Raw genomic sequence first — 25,328 nt, 5'->3', positions numbered from 1 at the left:
TCGAAGGTGCACACCAAGGAAAATGCCTCGAGGAGACGACTGCAAAACTCTCTCTTATTTCACACTGAAATTGTGATCTTCGGCGATGAACTTATAAAAAGCTAAGCAAGAAAGACAATATCGTTAGAATCGCGCTCTTTCTTGAAGTTTCGCCATAATCCCGGGCTTATTCACCAATGGTGGAAACCAATTGCGACCGAAAGGATATCTTTATTTTTTTTTCTGGGCCGTGAAGGCAACAAATAAAACAAGAAGCAAAAACTGATGGCCTTCCTAAGCGCTTTTATGAGGTAATGTGATAATATTGGTGGGTCTAGTCACCCCTAATATTTTTATTTTGAACATCCTCTCCTCCAAAAGACGTTACCTAAAAAAACTTTAAAAGGTAATTTACTCCGAAGGTCTTTTATCTCCAAGGTCCTACAGGGCATGCAATCAATATTTTTCGAATATTTTTTTTAGAAATAGATTTTTGGGAGTGCGTTATGGGCGTCTATCCAGTTTTCAAAAGACCACTTTCAAATCATACGGTGTTCTTTGATTGGTCCTACGTAACCATCTGTCTCGACCGATCAGAGGATTTCGTTACATTCGTCGGTAGGCTTTGGTGTGGCGGATACTGTAATTCTACTACATTAAAAATATCGCGCTCTCTCGTTTGAAAACGGCAGGCGTGAAAACAGAACTGTACGCAGTTGACGAGTGCTTTGGGGAGAATTTAAACAGTCTCACATCGGCCATGAAGATTCTTACACAACGGATGTATGACCAAGCAGTTAGTTTGGGAAAACAAGACCAACATATCTTGAATTTATTGTGCTGCCTTGGAAACAGAAGCTAGAAAAATTAGCCATTCCCTGTCACAGAGTGTTGACTTACAAATGTGTGCCCTTTTTCATGCGCATCCATTTTGTTAACCATGTGTTGAATATAAATATATATTTATAATCCCATCTACATCTGGAAACAGAAAGCAGTGAGGTCGCATTTTTCAGCCCTACCCCTGTCTGAGCACTATGAGCCCCCACCTTAAACGCATCTTGTGCTGCCGTTTGTTCGCAAGAAGTGAACGAAATGCATGCAGTGAGCTTACGACCACGATGGTGGAATTTTTTTTTTCCATTAGATTCTTGTGATCTACCTGTCTTTCTTATTTATTCCTGAGGCAGCGAGGTCAAATTGGGTAATGAAGATGCAGAAAGAGTCAGAATTAATGGAGTTAGATTATAAGTATTATATCACTATCCCCACCACTCTGTTGATAACAAAGCACCATCTTGACATACGCGCGTGCAGTAACAAGCCTCGCAGTTAATGCAAAAGTCATGCACAAAACTGTGCGCTTGAAATGTGCCCATTAGTCACGTATGCTGAACTATTTTTCATAGGAAGCAGCGCCTGCTGGGTGCCTGATAAACCTGCACGGTGAAGATCTTGCAAGCGTTGTACTAAAGCCCATAAACATACTTTCCCGACGTCCGCCTGAACAGCTGTCTCCAGAGAGATCTCTCAATAACGCTTATATATATATATATATATATATATATATATATATATATATATATATATATATATATATATATATATATATATATATATATATATATATATATATATATATATATATATATATATATATATATATATAAATATATATATTTTTTTTTTTTCAGGTAAACTCTAACGATAATGTTTGAATTATCCAGCGAACCACTCAGACAAACGAGCCAGAGGAGTGTCGAAGAGTGGCGTTCATTTCGTGAAAACTTTCAATCTCTTTTCAGAACGAAAGAGCCCCAGGTGACTTGAAAACAGCGCGTTTTCATCACATTGAGCGAAACGTCGAATACAAAGGGGTCAAGGAGGAACATGTTTGGAGACGCCCCAAGTCCAGAACACTGTGATATCTTTCAAGTGTGAGGAAACTGTGGGATATTATATGACACTGCTATGCACACGTTGACAGGAATAGTCTAATCTTCTGATTCCTGACCAAAATTTGCTCTAGCATTTCCTGCGTCGAAGCGACTAAATTAAACTGTCCTGGCAAACCAAAGGGGTGCGTTTATCAAAACTGTGAGCCGACTGGGGAATATTGTAAAATACTTTATATGAACGTGTTCATAAAAGCGGAATAAGCTTCCGATGAGTAGCAAGATTTTGCTTCCGAAGTTTGCTTCTGAAGCGCCGTTTAAGAGAGGAAGCAATTAATCCAGCGAGTGATCAGTACGAGCCTAGAGTGTAGATTTTAAATGGCCAGGCCGCGTGCTGGGCCTAGGTTTGGTCGACATCACATCCAGAACAAAGTTGGCTGTTCGGCTTATGCGAGCACAAACACACGCGACTAACTGCCTTGCCTGCACTTCTTCCTTTGATTTATCATCCCATTTTGCTCGGTAAAGGTCATATTACTGTCATTCGTTTTCCTTCCTCCCACCCTTTTTATATGAAATAAGGCTTCGAGTTGCCAATAGATATGTAATAGGACCCACCACGGTGATGCTGTGGTTTGGGCGCTCGGCTGCTGTGTCCAAGGATGCGGGGTCGAATCTCGGTTACGGCGGTCATTTTTCGAAGGAGGCGAAAAGCTCGGCGCATGTGTACTGTGCGATATCAGTTGTCCGTCAAAGAACTCCAGGTGGTCATATTTTCCGCAGTCCTCGACTACGGCATCTCTCATATCCTGAGTCGCTTTGGAACGCTACACCACATAGACAAAAAAACAAACAAAGGTATATAACAGAGTTCACTGCAACGGCGTTCAACTTCCTCGAAGACCCCAAAAAGATCGAAGACCCCAAAAAATCTTTTGTGGACATCACAATACTGATCAGTAAGTCGTGGCGCTGATATCCAGCGGTGGCGACCACGGCGACGATATATAAATCGATGCGAAATGCAAAACCCTTGCGTACCCAAATTTTACAGCATATTATTGAACTTCAAGTGATCAGTATACACTTGTTAGTGGTCTAGATGCTTCATGTTTCTTGTGTCTCCCGTTTCTAGTCCTTAAATTTCAAAGAAAAAACCGTTCCAAAGTAAGTTCTACGAACTTTCCGAAATAAAAACTATGTGCACAAGTAGCCTTGGTAACCGGTTAGTTATGAAATACAACGTTAAGAACAAGACGTACACGGGACGATCATTTGTCCTGCAGAACTTGTGCCCATTGTGTGCTGAGTAATACGAATGAAGGAAATTGCGCTTTGTAGGCAGAAGGGGTCAGATTTCCTCGTGTTGAATCTCGGTCGCCCTGTCTCTCGTCTTCCCTTCTTCCTTCTCGAACCTGTAAGTGGCGAGGAGACTATCTGGCTTATAATTCGTCCTCGTCATTGTTTGCGTTTGGCTTGTGAGCCGAAGAATTTAATAACGATGCAGTCGGAACCTTTTAGCTGTCTTCTGATGGAGTGCGTAGAAGTGCGGAAGTCGCCGAGGGAGCACATCGATAAATAAACGCTGCTTCCTTCCGGGCCATGTGTTTATCATGGCTACGCGTACCCCGTGATAAGGTGTTGGCAACTGCTTACGCAGCGTACGATGAATTATTCAGCTTGGTACAGAGGTAAAGGAGGCTTGCGAAGCCCAAGGAAAAGCGATGGAGTCTGTTTTGTTGCGCATGATTGATCCCGCGTCTCGTTTTGTCGGCAAGTACGTTGGCCGAAGAAAGCTTGACCTTTCCTGCTGAGACTTGGCTTCTCGGAAGGCGCATAAATAATGAACCATGCAGCTCGTCAGTAATATGCTTACTTTGCCGCACGAGTGCCACTACTTCTCTGTTGTTTTCCTTTTCCTAGCCAGTTTCAGAGCATTCGCTTTGAAGAGGAACATTGACATTGTTTCGACGCGAAGAGTTCCCCCGTGTGTTTATTGTGCTATTAGGATATGCGCTTTTAAGACAATCAGCCGAAATGGCTGCCTTCCATCCTGCTGTAATATTCATGACATACGAACCTTGTCCTTAGCTTCTGTCTTCATCTCTTACTTGCTTCAAGCACGTAGCTACTAAAAGGGCGGTATCCTTGTTAAACCTAGTTATCCTAGCTTAAGCTCGGTTAGGTATGACTTGACGGTCATTGTGGCGTTTCTTCTCTGCGCGAGCTTCTAGCTCTTCGTCGGTCTTTTGAGACTCTCGAGCCGGTCACGCTTACTTTTCTCTGCTGCTTCTTGGCTAGTTATATTAGCTGGATGATCAACTCAGCCCGACGCATGCGCGGATGTCGGACCGGCATGCCCATCATCCATGGAGAGACTGAGCAACCAAGCGCCTCAGAAGCAGTTGTTTAAACCACCACCCATAATCAAGTGGGATCAGAGTGGAGAACCTTCATGTCCACGATAGGGACGACCGTTCGGTGTTGTTGTTAGCTTGTTGTTGTGCCCTTAGATCGCCTGGTAGTGCTACGGACGAGGTAGACGAAGAAGCCAACAGTGGCATGACTAGGAGCGCTCGCGCTATATCTGCACCGGTGGCACAAGGTCTAACGCACAAGTGAATGGCCTTAGGATTTTCAGTTTGAAGAGTATAGCTAAGCTTTAATAGAACAAGTGTCCAGACGGGCAAAGTAACCAGCTTTGTGATTAAAGCGGGAAGCCAATAAAAGAGCCAAGAATTCGGCATTCATTCAGCTTGAGTGACACACGAAGGACAACTGAACCATTCTTTTTCTCTGTAAAAATACTTTCTGTGGATCATTCCGGATGCGTTGATGTTTTCTTAGCTGCTAAAGTGGCATTTATTGATGACAAAATTACATTTAAAATATCCCCGCCACTCAAACTGCTGCCATGCACACTTAAAAGGATTCCGTAATCACCGTCATAAAGTGAATGGCGCTGTAGCCAAGGTTCTAGGATTCCCTCTCTAGAAGCTGTCTCAACGCAATGTATTTTGCTGGTGAAATCGGTGGTGATGCCGTCCTCACGGGGTGGCGTTTCTACGTATTACACGTGCGCGAATCTCTGAGAAGGGTTAAATGGGAGATTCACTGCGTGAGAGAAAGCAAACAAAGGACTGCCAAGAGGGAATAGGGACCGGTCACGGCCGAAGTAAACTGGCTGTATACTTCTAGCTAAGTGCAGTAAAAGGCACTCCGACTGATCACACTGGCAAGGGAGCAAACGCCAAAGGAGTTAGCCAGAAATTTTGCTCGGGGCGAAGAGGAAGAAGACGTCTACATTGTACCGGGATCAATAGTAATAAAAAAATATATTCTGCACATTGATCTGCGCATCCTATTTGTATATTACGAAACTTATATGTATGTTGTATGCAGCTGACCTCCAGCAAACGTTTGTGCCGATGGGGGTCGCATTACCTGCCATACTAGCCACACTATAGTTCATTCCACTAGAGTTTCAAGAGAGCGCTCTGCGGATGCTTGTCGCGCGCCGTGGTTTCAGGAATGCTTTCAACATTCAGCGCTAAAGATATGAAAAAAAAAAAAAAAACGTAACTCAGGGGACGAACTGCAAAGAATGGCTGATGACCTAGACAGGAAAAGCAGACGGTTAGGCTTGAAAATCAATATGCAGACGACTAAGGCAATGTTCAACAGCCTCGGGAAGGAACACCAATTTGCGTTAAGTAGCGAAGCTGTGGTAGTAGGTGAATTTGACTACTTAGGGCAGGTAGTAACCGCAGATCCGGACCATGAAAAGGAAAGTAACAAGAAGAATAAGATTCGGATGGAGCGCATTTGGCAAGTATTCGGAGATTATGACTAGCAGCTTACCGGTATCGCTCAAGAGGAAAGTATACAACAGTTGCATCTCACCTGTACTCACCTATGGGGCTGAAACGTGGAAGCTAACGAAAAGGGTTCCACTTAAGGGCAACGCAGAGGGCTAAGGAACGAAAAATGGTAGGGGTAACATTAAGAGATAGGAAGCGTGCAGTGTGGGTCAGAGAAATAACTCAAGTTACTGACATTCTAGTGGAAATCAAGAAGAAGAAATGGGGATGGGCAGGACATGTAGTACGAAGAGAGAATAACCGATGGTCGCTTAGGGTAACAAACTGAATTCCAAGGGAAGGAAAGCGTAGCAGAGGGCGGCAAAATGTTAGGCGGGCGGATGAGGTTAAGAAATTCGCAGGAGTCAAGGGGATGCAGCTAGCACAGGACCGGGCTAATTGAAGTAATATAGGAGAGGCCTTCGCCCTGCAGTGGGTATAGTCCGGCTGATGATGATAATGATGACGGTGATGATGATGATAATAATGATGATATGAAAAAAAGAAGGAAAAAGAGGCGTTTTGTTCTCCCCGAGCACTGGGCTCTTTGTTCGCTTGGTACCAGGCAATTATTGATGACATCGTTCCTCTCAGCTCCCTCTCCCTCTCTCTTTATGGCCACAGTTCTATGCTCTTCTGGTCTAAAATGGGGAAGGTGCTTGACGTTGCCTCCATTAACACGCGACAAATAAATTAAATTGGTTCACAGGAAGGGAAAGGCGCAGTAACTGTCACACTTGCTCTGTGGACACCCGAACCGCGCCGTAAGGGAAGGGAGGAAACACGCGACAAACTGTGGGGAAATTCTGAGGAGCAGTGTTTGCCTCGATCTTCAAGGCCATCAGAACGCCTCAAACGAAAAGACACGGTCAAGTTTGCCAGTGTCTTTCAGCCACGAATTAAGTTTTATTTTTTTTATTTATTTATTACATACTGCAGACCCTTGGGTCCAAGCAGGGTTGATGAAGTGCAGCGCGGAAAGTGCGCCCACCAATGAATCATGGCTACCTATAGTGGCCAGGAGAAATCAGCATTACTAGTGAAGTGACCACACCCTACCACTGTAACATTCCAAGTTCGCAGTAAAAATGCGAGGAAGATAGCAGATTCGAGTAGAATTTAATGGCTTCGTGCTCACCAGGCCCGACAAGTCGAACGCACAATTAACTTGATTGGTGGTTGGTGCGCTACTGGAAAAGGTTAAGTTAAATTGGTTCACAGGAAGGGAAAGGCGCAGTAACTGTCCCACTTGCTTTGTGGACACCCGAACCGCGCCGTAAGGGAAGGGAGGAAGGTGGGAATGAAAGTGGAAAGAGAGAAAGAGGAGCCGTAGTGGAGGGCTACGGAGTATTTTCGACCACCTGGGGATCTTTAACGTGCGCTAACATCGCACAGCACACGACGCCTCTTCGTTTCGCCTCCATCGAAACGCAGCCGCCGAGGTCGGGTTCGAACCCGGGTACTCCGGCACAGTAGTCGGGCGTCTTACCACTGTACCACCCCGGCGGGGCACTGGAAAAGGTTCATTTGGGTTTTCTTTCAAGCTTCATTCCCCTTTCCCGATTTGACACATATACACCAGTACGCTGAAGCCATCAATAAAAAAGTCTCCCCCCCCCCCTCCCTTTATACACCACTGTCAAGTGTCTAAGTACCGCCGTGTGCACAAGCTGAGTTCCATGAAAAATTGAATAATCAGGCAGTGGAACGGAGTGCCGAACGTTACAGAAGCGCCACAACACTTAGTGAGGGAAAGAATTGACTGACGCACACTAATTTTATTTTTGCCTATTGACACCTCCCGCTTTGGAGCTTGCAGCCCTGGAAAACGCTAATACCTTCCCGTCTTCATATTTTCAAACAAGAGGGTTGGGTTTTTGTAGATCGATTAAACCTGGCCCATTGGAACGGGGCACAAAACCAAGTCGGACAGTGGGATTTGTTACTGGGCCCAAAAGAGGATGTCTTGGTGTTGTCAGATGTGCCCATCGCGACAATATCATTTAACAAACAGCCATGGCGGTCATGTTAGCTTCTAACGCCCATCTATTTGGCCATTGTGTGTTCACGAAATGAAGCGCGACACGAAGAGTCACAGTGTAGTTGCATGGACGCCACACGACAAAATCGGGTCAACATGCGGGCACTCTGCCGTAATCTGCCATGCGCAAAATCTGCTCATTAGGCGGAAGTCGTTAGTACGATGCATGGTAGCTTAATGTTGCGATTACAATGTAATTAGCTCTTTTACTTGTAGGTCATACAACAATTTTGGCTGACGTAGTAATGTGCGTAATTACGCACGGTGCGCTGATGTCAAAGCTGCGTTATAAAGCTGTTTTTTAAATTCATACGACACAGCCACATCGGCTCAGTACAACTTAGTGTAAGTAAGCGCAGGCAAAGAAATAAGGTGAATCTATCGAAAATCTTCATATAGTCTTTAAATAAATAGCAAGAATATCTAACTGCCAGAGAAAAAAAAAACACATTTATTTCTTTGTATTTTATGAACGGATGTCGTTTAAATAAGAGTAAAAAAACGGAGCCTTTTTCACCGAGGTAATAGGGCTGTATATGGCTGTATATTCGTCAGAAATTTTCAATAATTCTTGTGCTGAAATTTGTCCAGTATATTAAGGCTTGTCCGAGATTATGTGATACTTATATTGGGGTAATATATTATTGTAATCCTCTTAGACGTTCTTTAACCGGTCCAGTGGAAACTGTCGGCAATTACAAAACTGAATATTTTCCAGCACTCACCTTCTTGATAAAGATTGACCGCCTAAATATTGTCGAACTTATGGCTCATGAGTAAGCAAATGCAATTCATTGCAGGTATCACATTATTACGATGACCCGGGCCTTGTACATAAAAAGAAAGAATTAAACTTCATCAGTAAACATTCCAAGTAGCTTTACGTGTCGCAATATTAGATATGAGCACTTCATTTGAGCAGTTTTCCCCTCACCCCAAGGCAGAGAGCTTTTTTGATTTTGTAGTTCTTATCCATGCATGCGTTGCCTTTGCTTTGCTTCTCAGCTTTTTGACTGGTTTGCATACATCTTCAGCAAGGTCTATACAGAAGACTTTGCCCTGATAGCTGAGAACGGCAACGTAAAGAGTACCGCGTGCTTCAAGAGCTATGTATATGCCATCAATGTACCGCTTTCATCTCACGTCCTTTACGAATCTTGGCTCAATATTTTACATTTGTCTGCACAGTGAAACATTCTGGCTGTGAATCTTATTACTGCGTAATAAAGAGAGCTAGAAGCGCAGAAAAATAGAAAAGAGAAAAACATACGGGGCGTGAAACGAAACGCACCTGGGCCATAGGTTATCACGCGTTTCAATCTAAGCTATGGTCCACACATGAATATCCAATTTTTTGTGCATGTCCAGTCGTCATATCTGCCTCTTTGCATTTATTCTCCAGTGGGTCGCCTTTTGCATTCCAATTAGCTGAAACAAGATCATGAACCAATTATATGAATTGAATTGGTTGCGACTATTGCAAATACATCGGTAATAACCTCGTTCTTTCTATGTCTTCCGTTCAACGATCTGAGGAAGAGGGTCAGGAACATTAGAGTTGGAAAACATGTTACCTTGTCTCTGAATTAAAGCCAGTAAATATGATTAGTCCATTGGAAACGCGTTATTACTCTTCGCGTGTCAGTACTTTAATGCGATAAGGAGCTCACCTTGCGCCTTTCAATATAACGCAATCAACTATCCAACATAGGAAATAACCTCTGCTGCAACTGCTGAAACAGCTTACATTCTTTTGCTCAGCCTTCAGGAAAACTTCGAGACCACATTCTCAACATGCCATTCTGTACATTCATGCTAACTGGGACCAAACACACAACGGTGTCGCTATATAATCAACCCCTTCAAAGGGTGTCACCATTTTTTTTTTTTTTTTGGCACCGTGCACAGTTCAGGCCTGATTCACTTTTCGACTGCTCAGTTTTTGATGGCCTGAACACAGTTGATAAATCATGAACAAAGTGGTAATTACCTGGTATATTATGCCATGAATCCGCATTTACCGTACCAATCATTTTAGCGCTCAATTTTTGGAAGAATTTAGTTGTGAAATCAATGCAATGAAGCCTCAGTGAAATTAGGACGCAATTAAAGCATTCTCGAAAGGAATAAAACTAAGGAATCAGAAGACGCAATATCAAATAATAACTTCGCAGCTAACATAAGGCGCAATTAGCCACAGTTCTAATAGCATAATGAATGAGAGATGAATACTCTCTCTTCCATATAAATACTCATCAAGGTTTATTAGGGCAGAATTTTTCGGGGACTCCGGAGAAGGAAAGGTTATGATTTGAACAAGGAAGGCGGGGGAACTTATTTCATACGCCGGCTCTTCTACTTAACTACGGAGACAAGGCACAGGAATAGAGATCAAAGATAAAGAACGAACAAGGAAAGCGCAGTGAATATGTACCGCATCTTGCAACGCGATGCAGGAGACTTAGCATTGTCAATCAGTAAGACGGACGCCATATACTCATAAACGCTGGAATACACACGTGCAAAGACCGCGTATACGCTATGAAATTGCTTGCATGGTTTTGCACACTGCGCCTCCCTTGCCCGCCATTAAAATTATGGGCAAGTTTCACGCACTATCCTAAGCTTTGTCAGCTGGCTGGTTTGAAATATAGAAGGAGTCAGCTAAAGAATCTTGTTACCGCGCTAGCTGTGGGTACTAAGCGAACGTCTATTTCGCGATATGCAAAGGGCTGGAGAAACAAAACAAGGGGGATGAGATGCTCAACTGCTCCCAGATACTTAACCGTGCGTCGTCGGCGTCGGCTTCCGACCGTCCATATTAGAATATCAGGAAACGACATACAAAATAAGGAATGAAAACATCTGAAAAACGTTGACGCCACGGTTATGGCAACGTAGCTGGCGGCATGAAGGTGTCACACATATGCAGCAGCGAGGCTTGCAATATTCAGCTTTGCCATCACATTTTAAATTGGGTATGCTAGATGCAGACGGTTTACCCAGTAGTATTGACGTCATCTCTTTTGCATCGTACTATTGGGGTATATAGGACCAGTCGTCGTTCTGTAACACTATCTGCAGGGAATTTTCATATCTGCAGCCGCCTGTCCCTGCATAACGCGGTTACTCGAAAATAGCTAGAAAGCGGACAATACTCAAGAAGTCGCTTGCGTCAGTACTGAGAGGCAGAGGTTATGGCAGTGTTAAATGGAAGGGCTCAGTGGGAACGAGCCTGTCAATGTGTGCTGGAGAGCCAAGGCGGATTGACTGCTGTATAGCGAAGGCTCAAAAGCGGTTTAGCGCCACTTTAGCATAGCTACAGCGGGGAGAGAGAGAGGAGGGGGGGGGGGACTTTCACACAACACAATAGAGAGTTTTAGCTTACCGTGATCCGCGATCCGCTACCGTGATCCGCAACCGCGCGTTCCACTGCGCATGCCCAGATTCCTTGACGCCGATAGATGGCACCACATACTGGATGTCGGCACATAGACCTGCCGCGTCGGGACCAATCAGCTTGTGCGCCCCTCCCACGCACGGTAGCGGGTCACGGTGGCGGATCGCGGCACGGTAAGCTAAATCTCTCTAATATCAACCTACTAATTAAACTACCGTGCTTTTATAAAATAAGACAAAATATCAAATACATCATGTTTTTAACCACATAACGTGCTGAAATTTGTAATTTTACTGTGACAGCCTTATTGTGCCCCTTGTTTGCATCTTTGTTTGCATTGCTTACGTGGAATTTCGAGGCCTTGTTGCGGTGCTTGCGATGCAAATAAAGCAGCTCCTTTTCGTTGCCTTCTTGCTGTCTGCACTGGCTCTACAGGGAATGGCACAAATGTTACTGTTTTATATCATAAAATGTCGGTTGAGAAGTTTTCTCCTTGGGCATTTATTACTTCTAGGTCATTGCTATTTCGTAGGATGATCCTCAGTTTTGTTGGTGAGTCCTTTTGTCGCCCTCGTGCGCCAGCGCGAAGTCTTGTTGAGTTAATGTGGCACGCTTATCTTCTCTTTCCAAACTCTTTGGACTTATGGAGCTCAGCTCGCAGCATGCGAAGAACCGACGCATCACGGTACATTGTGACAGAAAGGATTCAGTCTCAAACTAAATATTTTCCCTCTAGACTTTAACATAGGAGGTCTTCTCGGCACGGGTAGTCCACCACTTTGCGTATGCACACTGGCCACTTATCTAAATTATATATATATATAGTATTGCAAATTGCACGGTTAGGCCAATGCACAAATCTGTCCCTTTGTAAAAGTTGCTGGTTTGCATCTTCTTCACCAGCCATGTCCATTTGTTGGATTGCTGCACGCAATCAGTGGAATTTGAGCCCATTTGGATGGCAAAAGTCGGAGAGAGCTCAAATGCATTTCTCTAAAGACGGCCTTGTAAATAGGGCAGAGTGGACCCAGAAAATTGGCACTTTATATTTCGCGCCAATAGCAAACGTAGCTATCACGTCGTTCAACGTCATAAAATTGACGAGCCTCAAGCACCCAGGAATGCCCATCAACTGTCATGTTTTTTTTTTTCTTTTAATATATGGACGCCTATGGAGCCTTCGCTATCAATGTCCATCTACCTTGACGGAACTCTTACACAAATCACGGAAGCATCCAGGCCGTATTTCATACGCGTGATTCTTCACGCTGCTACCCAAGGCGCTGTTACGTTTCTCCACCGAGAAGTGGGACAGCTGACGCGGCCACCGCATAGCAACAGGCAGAACCGCGAGCGGATCGGCCATTTCGACGCCGTTCATCGGCCGCGCAACGCTTCCTCCCGCCGACAAGTCTCAGCGTGTTCCTGCCACGCGCCAAATGTGTGTGCGTGCGTGTGTGTGGGCAAACGCCGGCCAAGCCTGGAGCTCGTGAGAGAGGGCGCCGCCCTCGCCCGTCTGCAGGAGGTGGAGGAGATAAGGTCGGACCATCTGCGATTGAGTCATTCGTCGTGAACCAACATGTTTGGCTCTCCTTTTCCTGTGAGGGTTTACCCTTTCCCGGTGAACTGGAAAACCTATAAAAAGCAGCGGCCGACTCCGCTGAGATAGAGACTACTTTGACGCGCCGTTGGCACGACGCTAGACACCAGCTGTGTGAGAGTGTCTGTATTCTCTCCGGGTCAGCTTCTCTGCCCGTATCTTCTCGATGTTGTAGTAAAGGTTGTTTCGTTAAAAGACGCCTCGTCTTTGCTGACACCTTTGATGCCGTCCGCCGTCCACGGAGCCGCCAGGCCAACGCTACCGAGGGGCCGCGCGCCGCAGCGGTACGCTACCCCGGCACTCGCGACCCAAACGTAACAACTGGTAGGCATCGGTGGGACGACCAAACCCTAACCGTGGTCGGTGGGATGACGACGACCAAGCCGTAACCGTGGTTGGAGGGACTAGCCAGGCGATACCGTCGTCCAACAACTGGGGAACAGCGGAAAGCGGAGAGACGAGGACGACCAAGCAGTGACCGTGGTCGGTGAAACGAGACGGGCCTGACCAAGGTGCAACATCTGGTGGGAAGAGCGGAGATGTCCGAGGCGTGACTCGTGAATCAAAGCAGCTCAGCGGAAAGGCGGGAGCAGTGCAACGAGCCCTGTGTGATGACTGGTTGCCTGCAGCGGAACGACTGCGTTGGATTCTTGGCTGCGAGGTTTGGTGAGTGCGGGACTTTCTTCTACTGAGTTTTGCCAGGCTTTTGTTAAGTAGAGAACAGAGCTGGTAATTGTGTTGTCGTTGTTGCTGGGTTAATTGCAGCAAGGCAATAGTGGGCAGTAGAGAAGGCAGCACTCGGAACAGCCATGAATTTGGATTTGAAGTCGTTGCGCAAACCGAAATTGCTGGAGCTTGCGGAGGAGTTGGGTCTGAATTTGTCAGACAAACTCAGAAAACCAGAAGTGTTAAAGGCTATTCTTGCGTTGGAAGCTGAAGATGACGAGCTTTTGGAATGCCTTGAGATCATTAACGAACGTCAAGAGCAACGTGAACGCAGGGAACGTCACGAGAAAGAGGACGCCCGCGTAAGGAAGCTGATGCAGCTGGAGATATCAGCACATAGAATGAGCGTGGAAAGGATTAAAGCTTGCAATGCCATTCAGTGTAACGGTTCAATACCGCGAGATGGTCTACCACCGTTCCTCATTGCCGAGGATATGACAAAGTATTTGGCAGACTTTGAGAATGTCTGCAGAAGTAAACGCTTCGAGCGAGATAGTTGGGCGCAGAAGTTGGTAGCTCTTCTCTCCGCTGAAGCGTCGGAAGAAATCAAGCGATTGGTTGGCGACCGCTTGAAAAATTACGATGCACTAAAAGAGTCATTGCTGATACGATATCAGATAACGCCTCAGGATCTTCGGAAAAGATATGAGAGCGAGAAACATTGTAACACGGCTTACTTTGATTTGGCCTATCAGTTGAAAGCCGCTGTAAGCGAATGGCTAGACAGTGCGGAAGTTCCGGAGCAAATCGAACTTGCACCGGAGTGTGAGAAACAGCTTGGGGAAGCGGCCGAGCAATGTGACCGCAGTAGCGAGCCGACCGAGCCTGGAACAGAAGAGTATCCTGTTACCTTGGTCGAGCCACTAGCTGAGACGGTTAGCACAGGCTTAATCGGTGAGAAGTCCGAAGTGACGCCGTTAAGCGAGGTGAACTGCATGCCGACCCAAGTAGCTGTAGGAGATACAGTTCCATCAAATGAGTGTGGGGAACTGGTAGTAACTGAACCGCCTCTCGAGTCGAAAGCAGAAGCTTGTGTAGAGCGCGACGGAGCTAAAAACGAGCTAGGAGAGGAGAAAATTTCGGTTTCCGAAATCAGCTGTGTCGTAGAGCAGGGCACGCAGAAAAACGAAGTGCCGATCAGGGAAACTGCGCAGCCCGCGAGTTGTGATCAGCCAGGGCAGACCGACGAGGAGTGCGCGTCCGCTGTGGAGAGCGAGACTTGCGAAGGCGACAGCGAACGACCAGAGCGGAGTCAGAATCGTTCGTGCCCCAATACCATGCTAGGTTGTATTCGCGAAAGCAACCCCAGTGAGAACGCGTACGTGGCACATATGACCTTCGCGCAATCCGAAGCGCCCCAGCTGTCGAAAGAGCTTGATCATGCGCCGGTTAGCTCCGAGCGAGGCGACGCACTGAGTGGCGAGCCGCCAGAGCAAATGCCTAGGAGGAGGACTGATGTGACTGACGTCAGTCGTTGTTGTTCGGATTTAACTGAAAGTGAGTCATGCGATGCAGCCGCGGCGCTGCCAGAGGAAATGCGTAGCTTGAGTGCTGGCGTGAGCAGTTGTCGTTCGGACTTGACAGAAAGTGAGTCATGCGCTGCTAGCCGCGATGCAGACGCGGCGCCGCACTTTGACGACACCGGTGTCCTACTAGCTCCGGTTACCGCTAGAACGTTAACCGCTAGCTTGTCAGAGATTGCTCAGAAAGAAAGCAGAATAAGGCTAGTATTCCAGTGCTGCCGACGAAAAACGCGGAAGGGCAGGCGCGAGAAACAATGCTGCCCTCCTAAGGAGACCAAACGCATACGGTTGCGAAAAGAAAGCAGAAAGCATGTGTTCCAGTACTGCCGCAGAAAAAAGCGGAAAGGCAGGCGCGAGAAAGAATGGAACAAGTTGAAGCTATCGCGAAAGAGAAAGCGACTATCCCAGCGGCACAAATGCGCCCGTGAAAAGCAAATGCATGACTGGTGCGCAATCCGTAAGGAGAGGGATAGATTGTTCAGAAAAGTGAGCGACTCATGCTCATGCGTTTCTTTGCACAGAAACAGGAAGGTAAGGTGATGCTTTAGTGAAAAAGGTGATCTCAACGGTAACGCCGATGGCTTAAGTCGAAGCCCATAACGTGAGAAGAAGCCTTTATTCACTAGTTGGTGTTTTTCTTCCTGACATAGGATTTTGAACATTTGTATTGTAGTATCTTTGTTTGAAGTGCTGTTTTGAAAATGCGATTTTCAAATTTGTGGACGCGTTTCAAGTGCTGCTGAGCTGCCCTTTAATATACAGGGTCTTGAATATTTGGGGGTTCGGATTTAAAAAATGCCCATTCAAAATCTACTACCCCATTCGAGCTGAAATAACGTTCACAAAGTAGCAAAATATAGTCTACGTTATCTGATTAGTGATTCAACATCAGTACTTGCCTAGATTTTCCGAAATCGAGGAAAAACTGCTCTCGGTGGCGTGCACAATTTTCGCAGAAGAGAGTCGAAAAGCTATTTTGACATGGTGCGTCATCTGTCGGGCAGCGAGGCAAGCGCACTAACGGCCGGGATTGAGCTTGCCTCACTGCTCGACAGATGACGTGCCATGTCAAAGCAGCGTTTCGACTCTCTTCTGCGAAAATTGTGCACGCCGCCGAGAGCAGTTTTTCCTCGGTTTCAAAAAATTTAGGCAAGTACTGATGTTGAATCACTTATCAGATAACGTAGACGATATTTTGCTACTTAGTGAACGTTGTTTGAGCTCGAATGGGGAAGTAGATTTTGAATGGGCATTTTTTAAATCCCAGCCCCCAAATATTCAAGACCCTGTAGATGGGGGCATAAGAGGGAAATAGTCTGGCAAAACTTAGTGAAGTTTGTGCCGTGCTTGCTGGCTGACCAGTTGAGTTTTTAGCGTGGTTGTGACGTTGTGGGTTGTCAGAAATCTCTCCTGAAGACAAGTTGCAGAGTGCCTTGGAAACCGAACTTGCTAAGGACTTCTTCAGGCTGTTTGAGCTCAAGAGAAGCTGAGTGGAGCGACCCCGGCTAGCAGCAACATCCCGATCCCTCCGGACAGCGGATGCAGTCCCCTGCCCTTCGGGATCTCCCTTCCCCGGCGGGGCAGTCTGTTACGTTTCTCCACCGAGAAGTGGGACAGCTGACGCGGCCACCGCATAGCAACAGGCAGAACCGCGAGCGGATCGGCCATTTCGACGCCGTTCATCGGCCGCGCAACGCTTCCTCCCGCCGACAAGTCTCAGCGTGTTCCTGCCACGCGCCAAATGTGTGTGCGTGCGTGTGTGTGGGCAAACGCCGGCCAAGCCTGGAGCTCGTGAGAGAGGGCGCCGCCCTCGCCCGTCTGCAGGAGGTGGAGGAGATGAGGTCGGACCATCTGCGATTGAGTCATTCGTCGTGAACCAACATGTTTGGCTCTCCTTTTCCTGTGAGGGTTTACCCTTTCCCGGTGAACTGGAAAACCTATAAAAAGCAGCGGCCGACTCCGCTGAGATAGAGACTACTTTGACGCGCCGTTGGCACGACGCTAGACACCAGCTGTGTGAGAGTGTCTGTATTCTCTCCGGGTCAGCTTCTCTGCCCGTATCTTCTCGATGTTGTAGTAAAGGTTGTTTCGTTAAAAGACGCCTCGTCTTTGCTGACACCTTTGATGCCGTCCGCCGTCCACGGAGCCGCCAGGCCAACGCTACCGAGGGGCCGCGCTCCGCAGCGGTACGCTACCCCGGCACTCGCGACCCAAACTTAACAGCGCATGGACCAAATCAAGTGTCTTTATTGGCATTCGTAAGGCATGACATTTTTAGCAAGTACTTGTTTTATATTTATGACGCTAAAATGTCGGCTTCCATGAACAGGAGCGCCACTACCAGATAAGTTTTGGACAATAACGCTCTAGTTACGCACAGCTTCTATATATATATATATATATATATATATATATATATATATATATATATATATATATATATATATATATATATATTAGAGGAATGAGAATAAACAACAAAATAAGAATACTGATATAATGCAGGTCACTGCTTCCAAAGGGGCTGTCCCGGCATTTCACGAAAAATAAAATTTGAAGTTTGCGCGCTGCTTTAACTTCATCACATGCCAGAAGCTTTGCGTCTCGAGTTTCGCTCCGTCCTTGTCTGGATGAAGATGGCATTTATGTTACTCTTCTCTGTCTTGGGCCCACCGAAATTTGAGACCATAATGACACTAGAAGCAATATTTGCCGAATCGTCTCTTCAAGAAATTCGACACCTCGGCTGAAGTAGAATCTTGCTGCAGTGCAGATACCAGCCAGCTCCTTGAAAGAAGAGGGGAAAATTGGCAAACACAGCGATCGAGTCTCTTCCGCTGCTGGAGAGCAAAATTCAAGACTGAAAAGCATTAGCCCATGCCGGACATCTCTGAAGATGCGACGAGGATTCTGTTTCGGTGTAACCTTTTCACGAACTTTTTGAAGAAATTCGAATGAAATTTACTAGTCAGTTCTAACATGATCGAATGGTGGAACCGTGCCTTATTACAGTATTTTATAACGGTGCAAAAAAGAAAAACATCTTTCACGAGCATCTGTTTGAGCTCTCAAGGTTTAGGTTTAGACTGATGGGCTTTAACGTCCCAAAGCGACTGAGGATATGAGGGACGCAGTAGTGGAGGGCTCCGGAAATTTAGACCACCCGGGGTTGTTTAATTGCACTAACACCACACAGTACAAAGGCGTCCGGCTTCTACTGAACAAGGCCGTTCGTATTATTATAACACAACAACCACAAATTGCACTACCTGACTGATGGATGTAATGTGTCTTATTAGAAACATAAATCCGGTGTTTCCTCTTTCGTTTACAGACTGTGGTTAAATTTTTCGGTAGCGTTTGACATCTGTCTCCTTCTCAAAGCTTACCCTTCACAGCATGTGCGTCGTATAACATTAGCTTGCATTATCGGTTTCTTGCATTCGTGTGCATGACGGTAGCGAAAAAGGAGGAAAAGCTACACTGAATCGTGGTTTCTGAAACCAACGCAATAACTGAATCCTCCATTTTTAGTCAAGTGAGCGGACTGTAAAGCCGGACAACACCTGATACGAAATGAACATTTATTTAAAGATACTTCAACCGCATTCAGAAGCTGCAGCTGAAAATACAGGAAACTATATATGTTCGCTACCTCCGAGTTTACACCTTGAGGAATCAATTAAAGCTGAAATTATTGTGAAATGGTGGGCCTGTTCGTAGCTTACGGACAGACGAAATCAGTGGAAACACCAACGTTGGACAAGGAAAAGGAGAAGTAGTATCGCAAGACTACGGTAACAGGCTCTTTCGCGCACGAGTGCCATCCCCCCCGTGCACGCACGCACGCACGCACACACACACACACACACACACACACACACACACACACACACACACACACACACACACACACACACACGCGCACGCGCGCACACGTAAAGGCACATGCACACGGTGCGCTCCAATGCTGGACTTACAAACGTTTAGTCTGACCTCATTCCACAGATTTGAGAGCAGTTTCTGCGCACTTGCAGTAGCCACAGTTAGTAGATTAAAACTCTTTCTTGGGCAAGTTGATGACATTTCATGTTGACTTTAAAGCGCGATACACGCAGAAACGGCAGACAGAAAATGACAGGGACATCCCTGTAGATTTAATTTCCATCGTCCTTGTGTGCTTCGCGCCGTGAAGTCAACATGAACAGCTATATATAGTTACGACATAAACGAGAAAACTTTGTCGCGTCTCCCATAATTGGTAGCAAGTGAAAGCATAAAACGGGCTGATTAGCGGCCTAGCGCGCTGGACAGCGCGCTCAGAATATTTCGATGTGTTTTTTTCTTGTCGCGCCGTCAAGCGGTGGCAGGGCTAAAACTCATTACTGGCAATTCACACGGCGTTGTCGCTTCGCTCGTCAAGATCGGCCAGGAAAGCGCATATGAGTCAGTCACCCATGCAAGCTGCGAAACGGAGGGAAAACATCGTGCCGCGCGCTGACTTCGCCCACCTCTGGACTAGGAAGACACTTGTTGACACGCGAGCTATTCCAGCGGCAGCGCATCATGTGGTCGGTTGCCGTTTGTCCTTTCCATCGGTTCGATGTAGTTATCTCCTTTAGCTCCTGCGATAGCCACTGAGGGATAACTTATGCAGGACTGCTGGTTTTTCTTGATCGCGAATGTCTCAAGCAGATCGCGCTGATGCGCGTGGACTTTTACAGGTCGATGGAGCTGAGGCAAGTTTCTTCATACACGTCAAATTGTTCGAATGAGCGCCTGAGGAGTACTGAAATGTGTCACAGGAGCAACTTGGCCGTGCGTGTTTAAGCTTGCTGCTACCCCTCCCTTTTTTTTTTCTTTTTTTTTCACCCTATCGATTAGGAAAAGTCGATGCCGATCATCTCTAGTTGCTTGAGGTATTTTGGATAAAAACGAACAAGCAGTTCTGCATAAGTGGTCCATCAGTACCTATCGCCGTGGGGTACAGTGGTTCATAGGTTTATAGGCGCCATTAATTGAACTCACCCCTTATGTAATACCCCCAAGTGGGGTCTTTAAGGAAAATAAAGTGATGTGATGTGACAGCTTCACATAACCAATCGTTGTTTCTTTTTGTTAATTTCGACCTTGCTCCTCTTTTGTGTGGTAAATACATATGGTATGTACACGTACGCTAGAAACTCTGGTTCTCATAAAGGCAAACATAAATTACAACTCCAATTGTGGAGTATGTGTAATCATCTTCCGGTGATTCGTCACCTTTCCGCTAGGTCCATCTGTCTCTGAATTGTTTTAGATTTATCGGAAAGTTTCATGTGTTTTAGTACTTAAAGTATGTGCGGTTTATTGTCGACGTGAACTGGCCTACACCGTTACAGGAGAAATAGCGTTGACTGACGACTGGTGGCCCCTAGTGACACAAGCATCACGCTCTCTGTTTCCGAATGTTCGTTGACTAAAATTATTACTTAGTACAGATAATGTCATTTTTTCCTCATAAACGCTTTCTGTGTCGCCCAACTATCACTGTAGTGGACCATTTTGTGAGGTGCCAGACATGCAAAGACAGTTATGATGGCTTCCCTCATTCAGTGATCTCATGACGAACACAGACCATGTGGCGAGTGCCTCTCGTCGAATATTTTGCAGGTGTTTCAATCAACACTCGGGTCGCAGCACAATGTTCATTGACTTTCCCTAATTCTTTATTTGTTCGTAATCCTTGCATCAGTCAGGATAAGCGAGTATTACGGCTAACGTCATGTTGAGTTTTCTGTTGTTGTTTTTTTAACTTCGACATGTCTGAAGGCAATCACCTTCACCTCCTCTGTCATTCTGCCAGATGTTATCGGCATGGTTTGGCAGGCATATATGCATCTCTTTGCCATTTCCCAAGCAACTGGAAGATATCTCGGCCCGTATTCTGCGGTAAAATGCAAAAACAAAATTGTTCATAACATTTGAAGTAAATGAGAGTTCACCGGGTAACCTTGCTGAAACCGCTAGGCAAAATGTATGCCCACATCACCTATCATTGGTACACAACCGTGAACAGAACCAACCACTGGGAGAAGAAGTGGTGCGAACTATTTGGTGGCGTATCGCTGGCATACTTTAATGAGAACGGCAGACAGCGGAAACAGCAAACCTACCTTGTTACTACAATCCGCAAAAACGGTTTGCCTTTAGAGGTTCACTGCGGTGGCGGATAAAGTTGCTCCCCTTATAGTTCCTAGCCAAGCATCACCTCTGGCTACAATTGAGGACCACTATAAAGTGTTCCACGACCTTCTTTGCTCTGCAGCTGCGAACGTGCGGATATTATTCCTGGGCTACCTCGCATGACATGCAGCTAAGCTCAAGACAGTACGTCGGGGACTGATTGCAACTTACCTACGACCATTGCAAGTCCAATGTAGATGTCCTCGTAGAGGTGCTCGATCCTGTGCCCGAGAGCAGCCACGCTGCCTTCGGCCACGGTCAACGCATCGTCCACGAGACTCCAGTCAGTTGCATAAGTCGTCGACCATGGGTCCACCGCGCTCGCCACCACTTGTCCCAGCCGCGGGACCAGCGCGCTCGCGACGGTCGCAATCGCCAGAAGCGCCAGCGCGCCTCCGCCACGAGCGCTTTTCGTCGCTGACATCGCTACGGCCGGCCGCCAACGAGCGAGAGCGAGAACCCAGCTGTTCGCGAACCGGCGAACTCCCGGCTTCGGCAGGCCCGACTCTTTTAAACGAGACGCCCTTAGCCGCGGTTGGTCCGTTCGATCGGTGAAAGCGCCCACGCGGGCCTGCAGAGCATGCACCCGCCGCGCCCTCTATTCCGTTTCAACTTTTCTTTGTTCGCCGCTCAGTTGAATGCGCGCAATGCCGCCCAGTGGGCATGCATCTGATGCTTCAGTCAAGGAGACGGAGCGCAGAGACAGCAACAAGTGCCCCGCGTACGCCCTCGTAATATATATTTCGTAGCGGATATTTAGCCTGGTTTATGTCATTGACAGTTGTGTCCAGCATTGTTTTCTTTCCAAAGTTCCGATTTCTGAGTTAGCGCATTGTTACAGTAGCAACCGTTTGCAGCTCGCACTAGCGGTGCACTGTAATTGCGTGCTCAGTTTCCACACATGTAATGCGCAGATTATTAATTGCAACAAAGCTGTCGTACACCTACACAGGTCTCTGGAACATTTCGCACGCGACTGAAGGAAACACTCTTTTAGAGAAAATCAACAAATGATATCCTAAAACAAATGCGTCAATCGTTTACTGGTGCGCGGACTTGAATGGCATGAGAACGATCTGTGCGATGTGACTGTCGTACAGAACATCACATACTATGGTACATGTCAAGATAAACCCAAGCCTATTTATTCCTTGCCATGGTAGAATCCTTTCCGATGGATATAGCTATAGAAGAACCTAAAATGATTGTACGCAGGAGAACTTTGCGTAAAATATAGTACAGGAAAAAGCTAGGAATATAAACAAAAAACATCCATAGGTAGACGAGGTCTGCTACACACACGCAAATATAATCCAATTTAAAATTTTCATTACCGAGCTCTAATCGATTACCACAGGAAGAAGACGTGCCCACTGGGGCAGCGAGGTTGCTGATATTGTTAACAGATAGCAAAAAAAAAAAACGTCTACTGTTACGGAAGTGAACGCAACGCAATATTAGGAATACAAAACGTACCCTCATGACGTTAACCTAATTTAAGGAAAATTTATTAGGTTTTCTCAGAGACAATGAATATTACAATGGAACTTGGCTTGAGAGATCAGGCAAACTCGCTCGCTTGGTTAACTTCATTGTAGTTGATCGGAATTATTGCGACTGAGTGTATCCCCTTTTTCTCTTGTATTAGTTTCCCTATAAGTTCCCCGCCTGCCCTCGTTGTTCCGTTCCTCTCTATTCCCTAAGTTCAAAACAAATGCAGGCAATCTCAGCGAAGAAGTGAACGCCCGCTCTTCACTGCGGGATGCCCTGAGGCGTCCGCCGTACGTCGCCCCCTCAGCATGTGGTAGGGGCGCCCGCCCCGACGTCCGAGTCTGGAGGCAATAAACAGCTTTAGCGTCGTTTCTTGAAATTGTAGCTTGAGTTGGGTCTTGCTCTAGTTCCTTGAATTCTTTGTGGGCGCTCCCACTCCTTCGCGCTGCTATTTTTGTTGAAGCGTCTAGCTCCACCTCCCGGGCAATTCCTTGATTAGGGGGACTTTTCTGAAAGGAAGTTTCGTCTTGAAATTTCCTCAAATGAATTAGTAACGACATATATACTTTCAAACAAACTGCTAGAAAAGATTTTCTGTCATGGAAACACGATTGCAGCATTGTTCGTGCGTGCGTATAACCATCAATATATGCCTATGTCCTAAACGTATACATTGACATATTTAATTATGTGTTTGTCATGAGGACATTAGATTAGTACCAGTATCCTGCATGTTGCAGTAAAATTGCCCAATTAGAATTTAAGTGGCTGAAAATCACCACCTGTTTTATAAGTTTCCTTTCTCGAAATATTAGTAGTCAAAAACAATGATCCGAGCTAAGTTGTAAATAACTCGTGCACGATCAGTACACCCTTCACGACACTGATTTTGAAATAGCTCACCTTCCCAGACGAAACTCATTGCATACCAACAAGATTTTCATATGCACGTAGATAAATAACATGGAATATGAGGCCTAGCTGATGTACATTTATATAAAATAAACTCTTTGACACACTTACGCGTCCTTCACTAATTTGGAAGGTAGCGTAAAACTCACCGTTTCGAAAGAAAACCCCGGTGTCTGTGGCTCAATAATTCCCATTGGCTGAAAAGGTTTGTGACGTCCCAGCCGTCATAGCCCACGCCAAAACTACATTGTAACTTTTACGAAAACTAAATTAATTGCGCTAAATATCGGCTAATTAGAGTAAAGCAGGTATCGAACAGGGTTCTCTGGCGATGCGAAGCGAACGCACACCATATAGGCCCATGCGTGAGCAGCGATAAAGGCAGCCAATGCGGTTGCCGACACCGCGGATGCCGCAGATGTGATGGGCGTGGAGGGGCTTCGTGGCGTCTGGCACCACCCCAACTTCGCGACAGCAGACAGAGGGGACGAGATGTGATTAGGCAAGCTGATTAGGCAGATAGAGAACCATTTCCTAAGGCGGGCCCCTAAGACATTTCACAGAGAGGCACGCGGTCTCGCCCAGTTGTTATTGGAGTTACCAATGATTTCACGAATCATTAGCCAGAATTACTGGCTACCTCATCAGGGAGACTACGGGGACAGAGACCAAGCGCTAGCTATTAAATTGTTGTGGGGTTGACTATACCACGCTCCGAGCTCGTTCAGTGGTCTGATTTGTGAGCAGGCGAGTCGATCAAAATTTATGCAACTAAGGCAGGCATATCGGTTAGCAAATGGCACAGTGGTTACTTCCACTTGTCATGGAATGGAGTGGCTGTTATTAGGTTGGACACGGTTTTCCCCAAAAGAGAAAGTAAGTAGAAAGTACATATAGTCAGCCTTTTGATTGATCTTCTTGTTGAGGTTAAGCCTGGGATCATGCTTTGAAAAGGTACGCACAGAGCGATACTGGCGTTGTCCACCAGTGAATATATTATTTTTTCTAAATACCTTGAATTGGTATAAAATGGTTACGCCTTGACGAAACTTCTGGCCTGCATAAACGCTGAAACACTGAGCTGTGTTATAGTGACGATACTTACACAGTGAACTTTATTTATTGGCGGCTTCTTCCTGTATACAACGACATTAAACTACATTGCCGCAAACTTCACATGCTTGGTTTTTCCACACTCTAATGGTGGAGAACGCCGATATCGTATCATTGGCTGTAATATTACTTTCACATTATAGAAGCACGCCTCGCGCTATTTTCCAATTAAAAAGAAAGAGAGAAATACGTCCAATGGGGGGGTTTCTGCAAAGCTTACTGAAACAGCATATCCAGCATCCTCAATCTTTTAACAGTTGATATTGTATCTCCTCTAAAATCTACTGGCATGATAGTATCACAAGTTGGTGACCACTGCGCTGTTTTTCTAAATCAGTGTTCAATTTACCTCATGTAACCAAGCTTGATCGTGAAATGCTTACCTTTCAGTGTATCGCTAGCAACATATCCGTTGCACCTTCATAAAACCTGTGATTGAGTAAATAAAATGGCCACCCATTTTTTCTCTCTGCACACCCGAAGAATCTTAAAGTGTCTTTATAATAAGCGAATACCCATTTATGACGATTGCTTTTTTCTACAAACAAAAACTACTAGAACAA

The 25,328-nt window shown here is 46.0% G+C and overlaps 1 protein-coding gene across 1 annotated transcript in view; it reads right to left on the bottom strand.

Moving 5' to 3' along the window:
- The window catches only part of LOC146199499 (UPF0764 protein C16orf89 homolog), a 102,267-nt gene extending 80,554 nt beyond the window's left edge, over window positions 1-21,713 (bottom strand). The window contains exon 1 of the mRNA XM_084594996.1: window positions 21,421-21,713. Within this exon, the coding sequence (XP_084451122.1) occupies window positions 21,421-21,673 (253 nt within the window). The 5' untranslated portion in view covers window positions 21,674-21,713. The remainder of the gene's footprint in view (window positions 1-21,420) is intronic.
- Between the last annotated feature and the right edge of the window lie 3,615 nt (window positions 21,714-25,328).

This window comes from Amblyomma maculatum, chromosome 2 (genome assembly GCF_055883805.1).
Source record: "Amblyomma maculatum isolate TAMU_Amacu chromosome 2, ASM5588380v1, whole genome shotgun sequence".
NCBI lineage: Eukaryota > Metazoa > Arthropoda > Arachnida > Ixodida > Ixodidae > Amblyomma > Amblyomma maculatum.
Note: the sequence above shows the minus strand (reverse complement) of the source record. Positions and strands in the feature narration are given on the sequence as shown.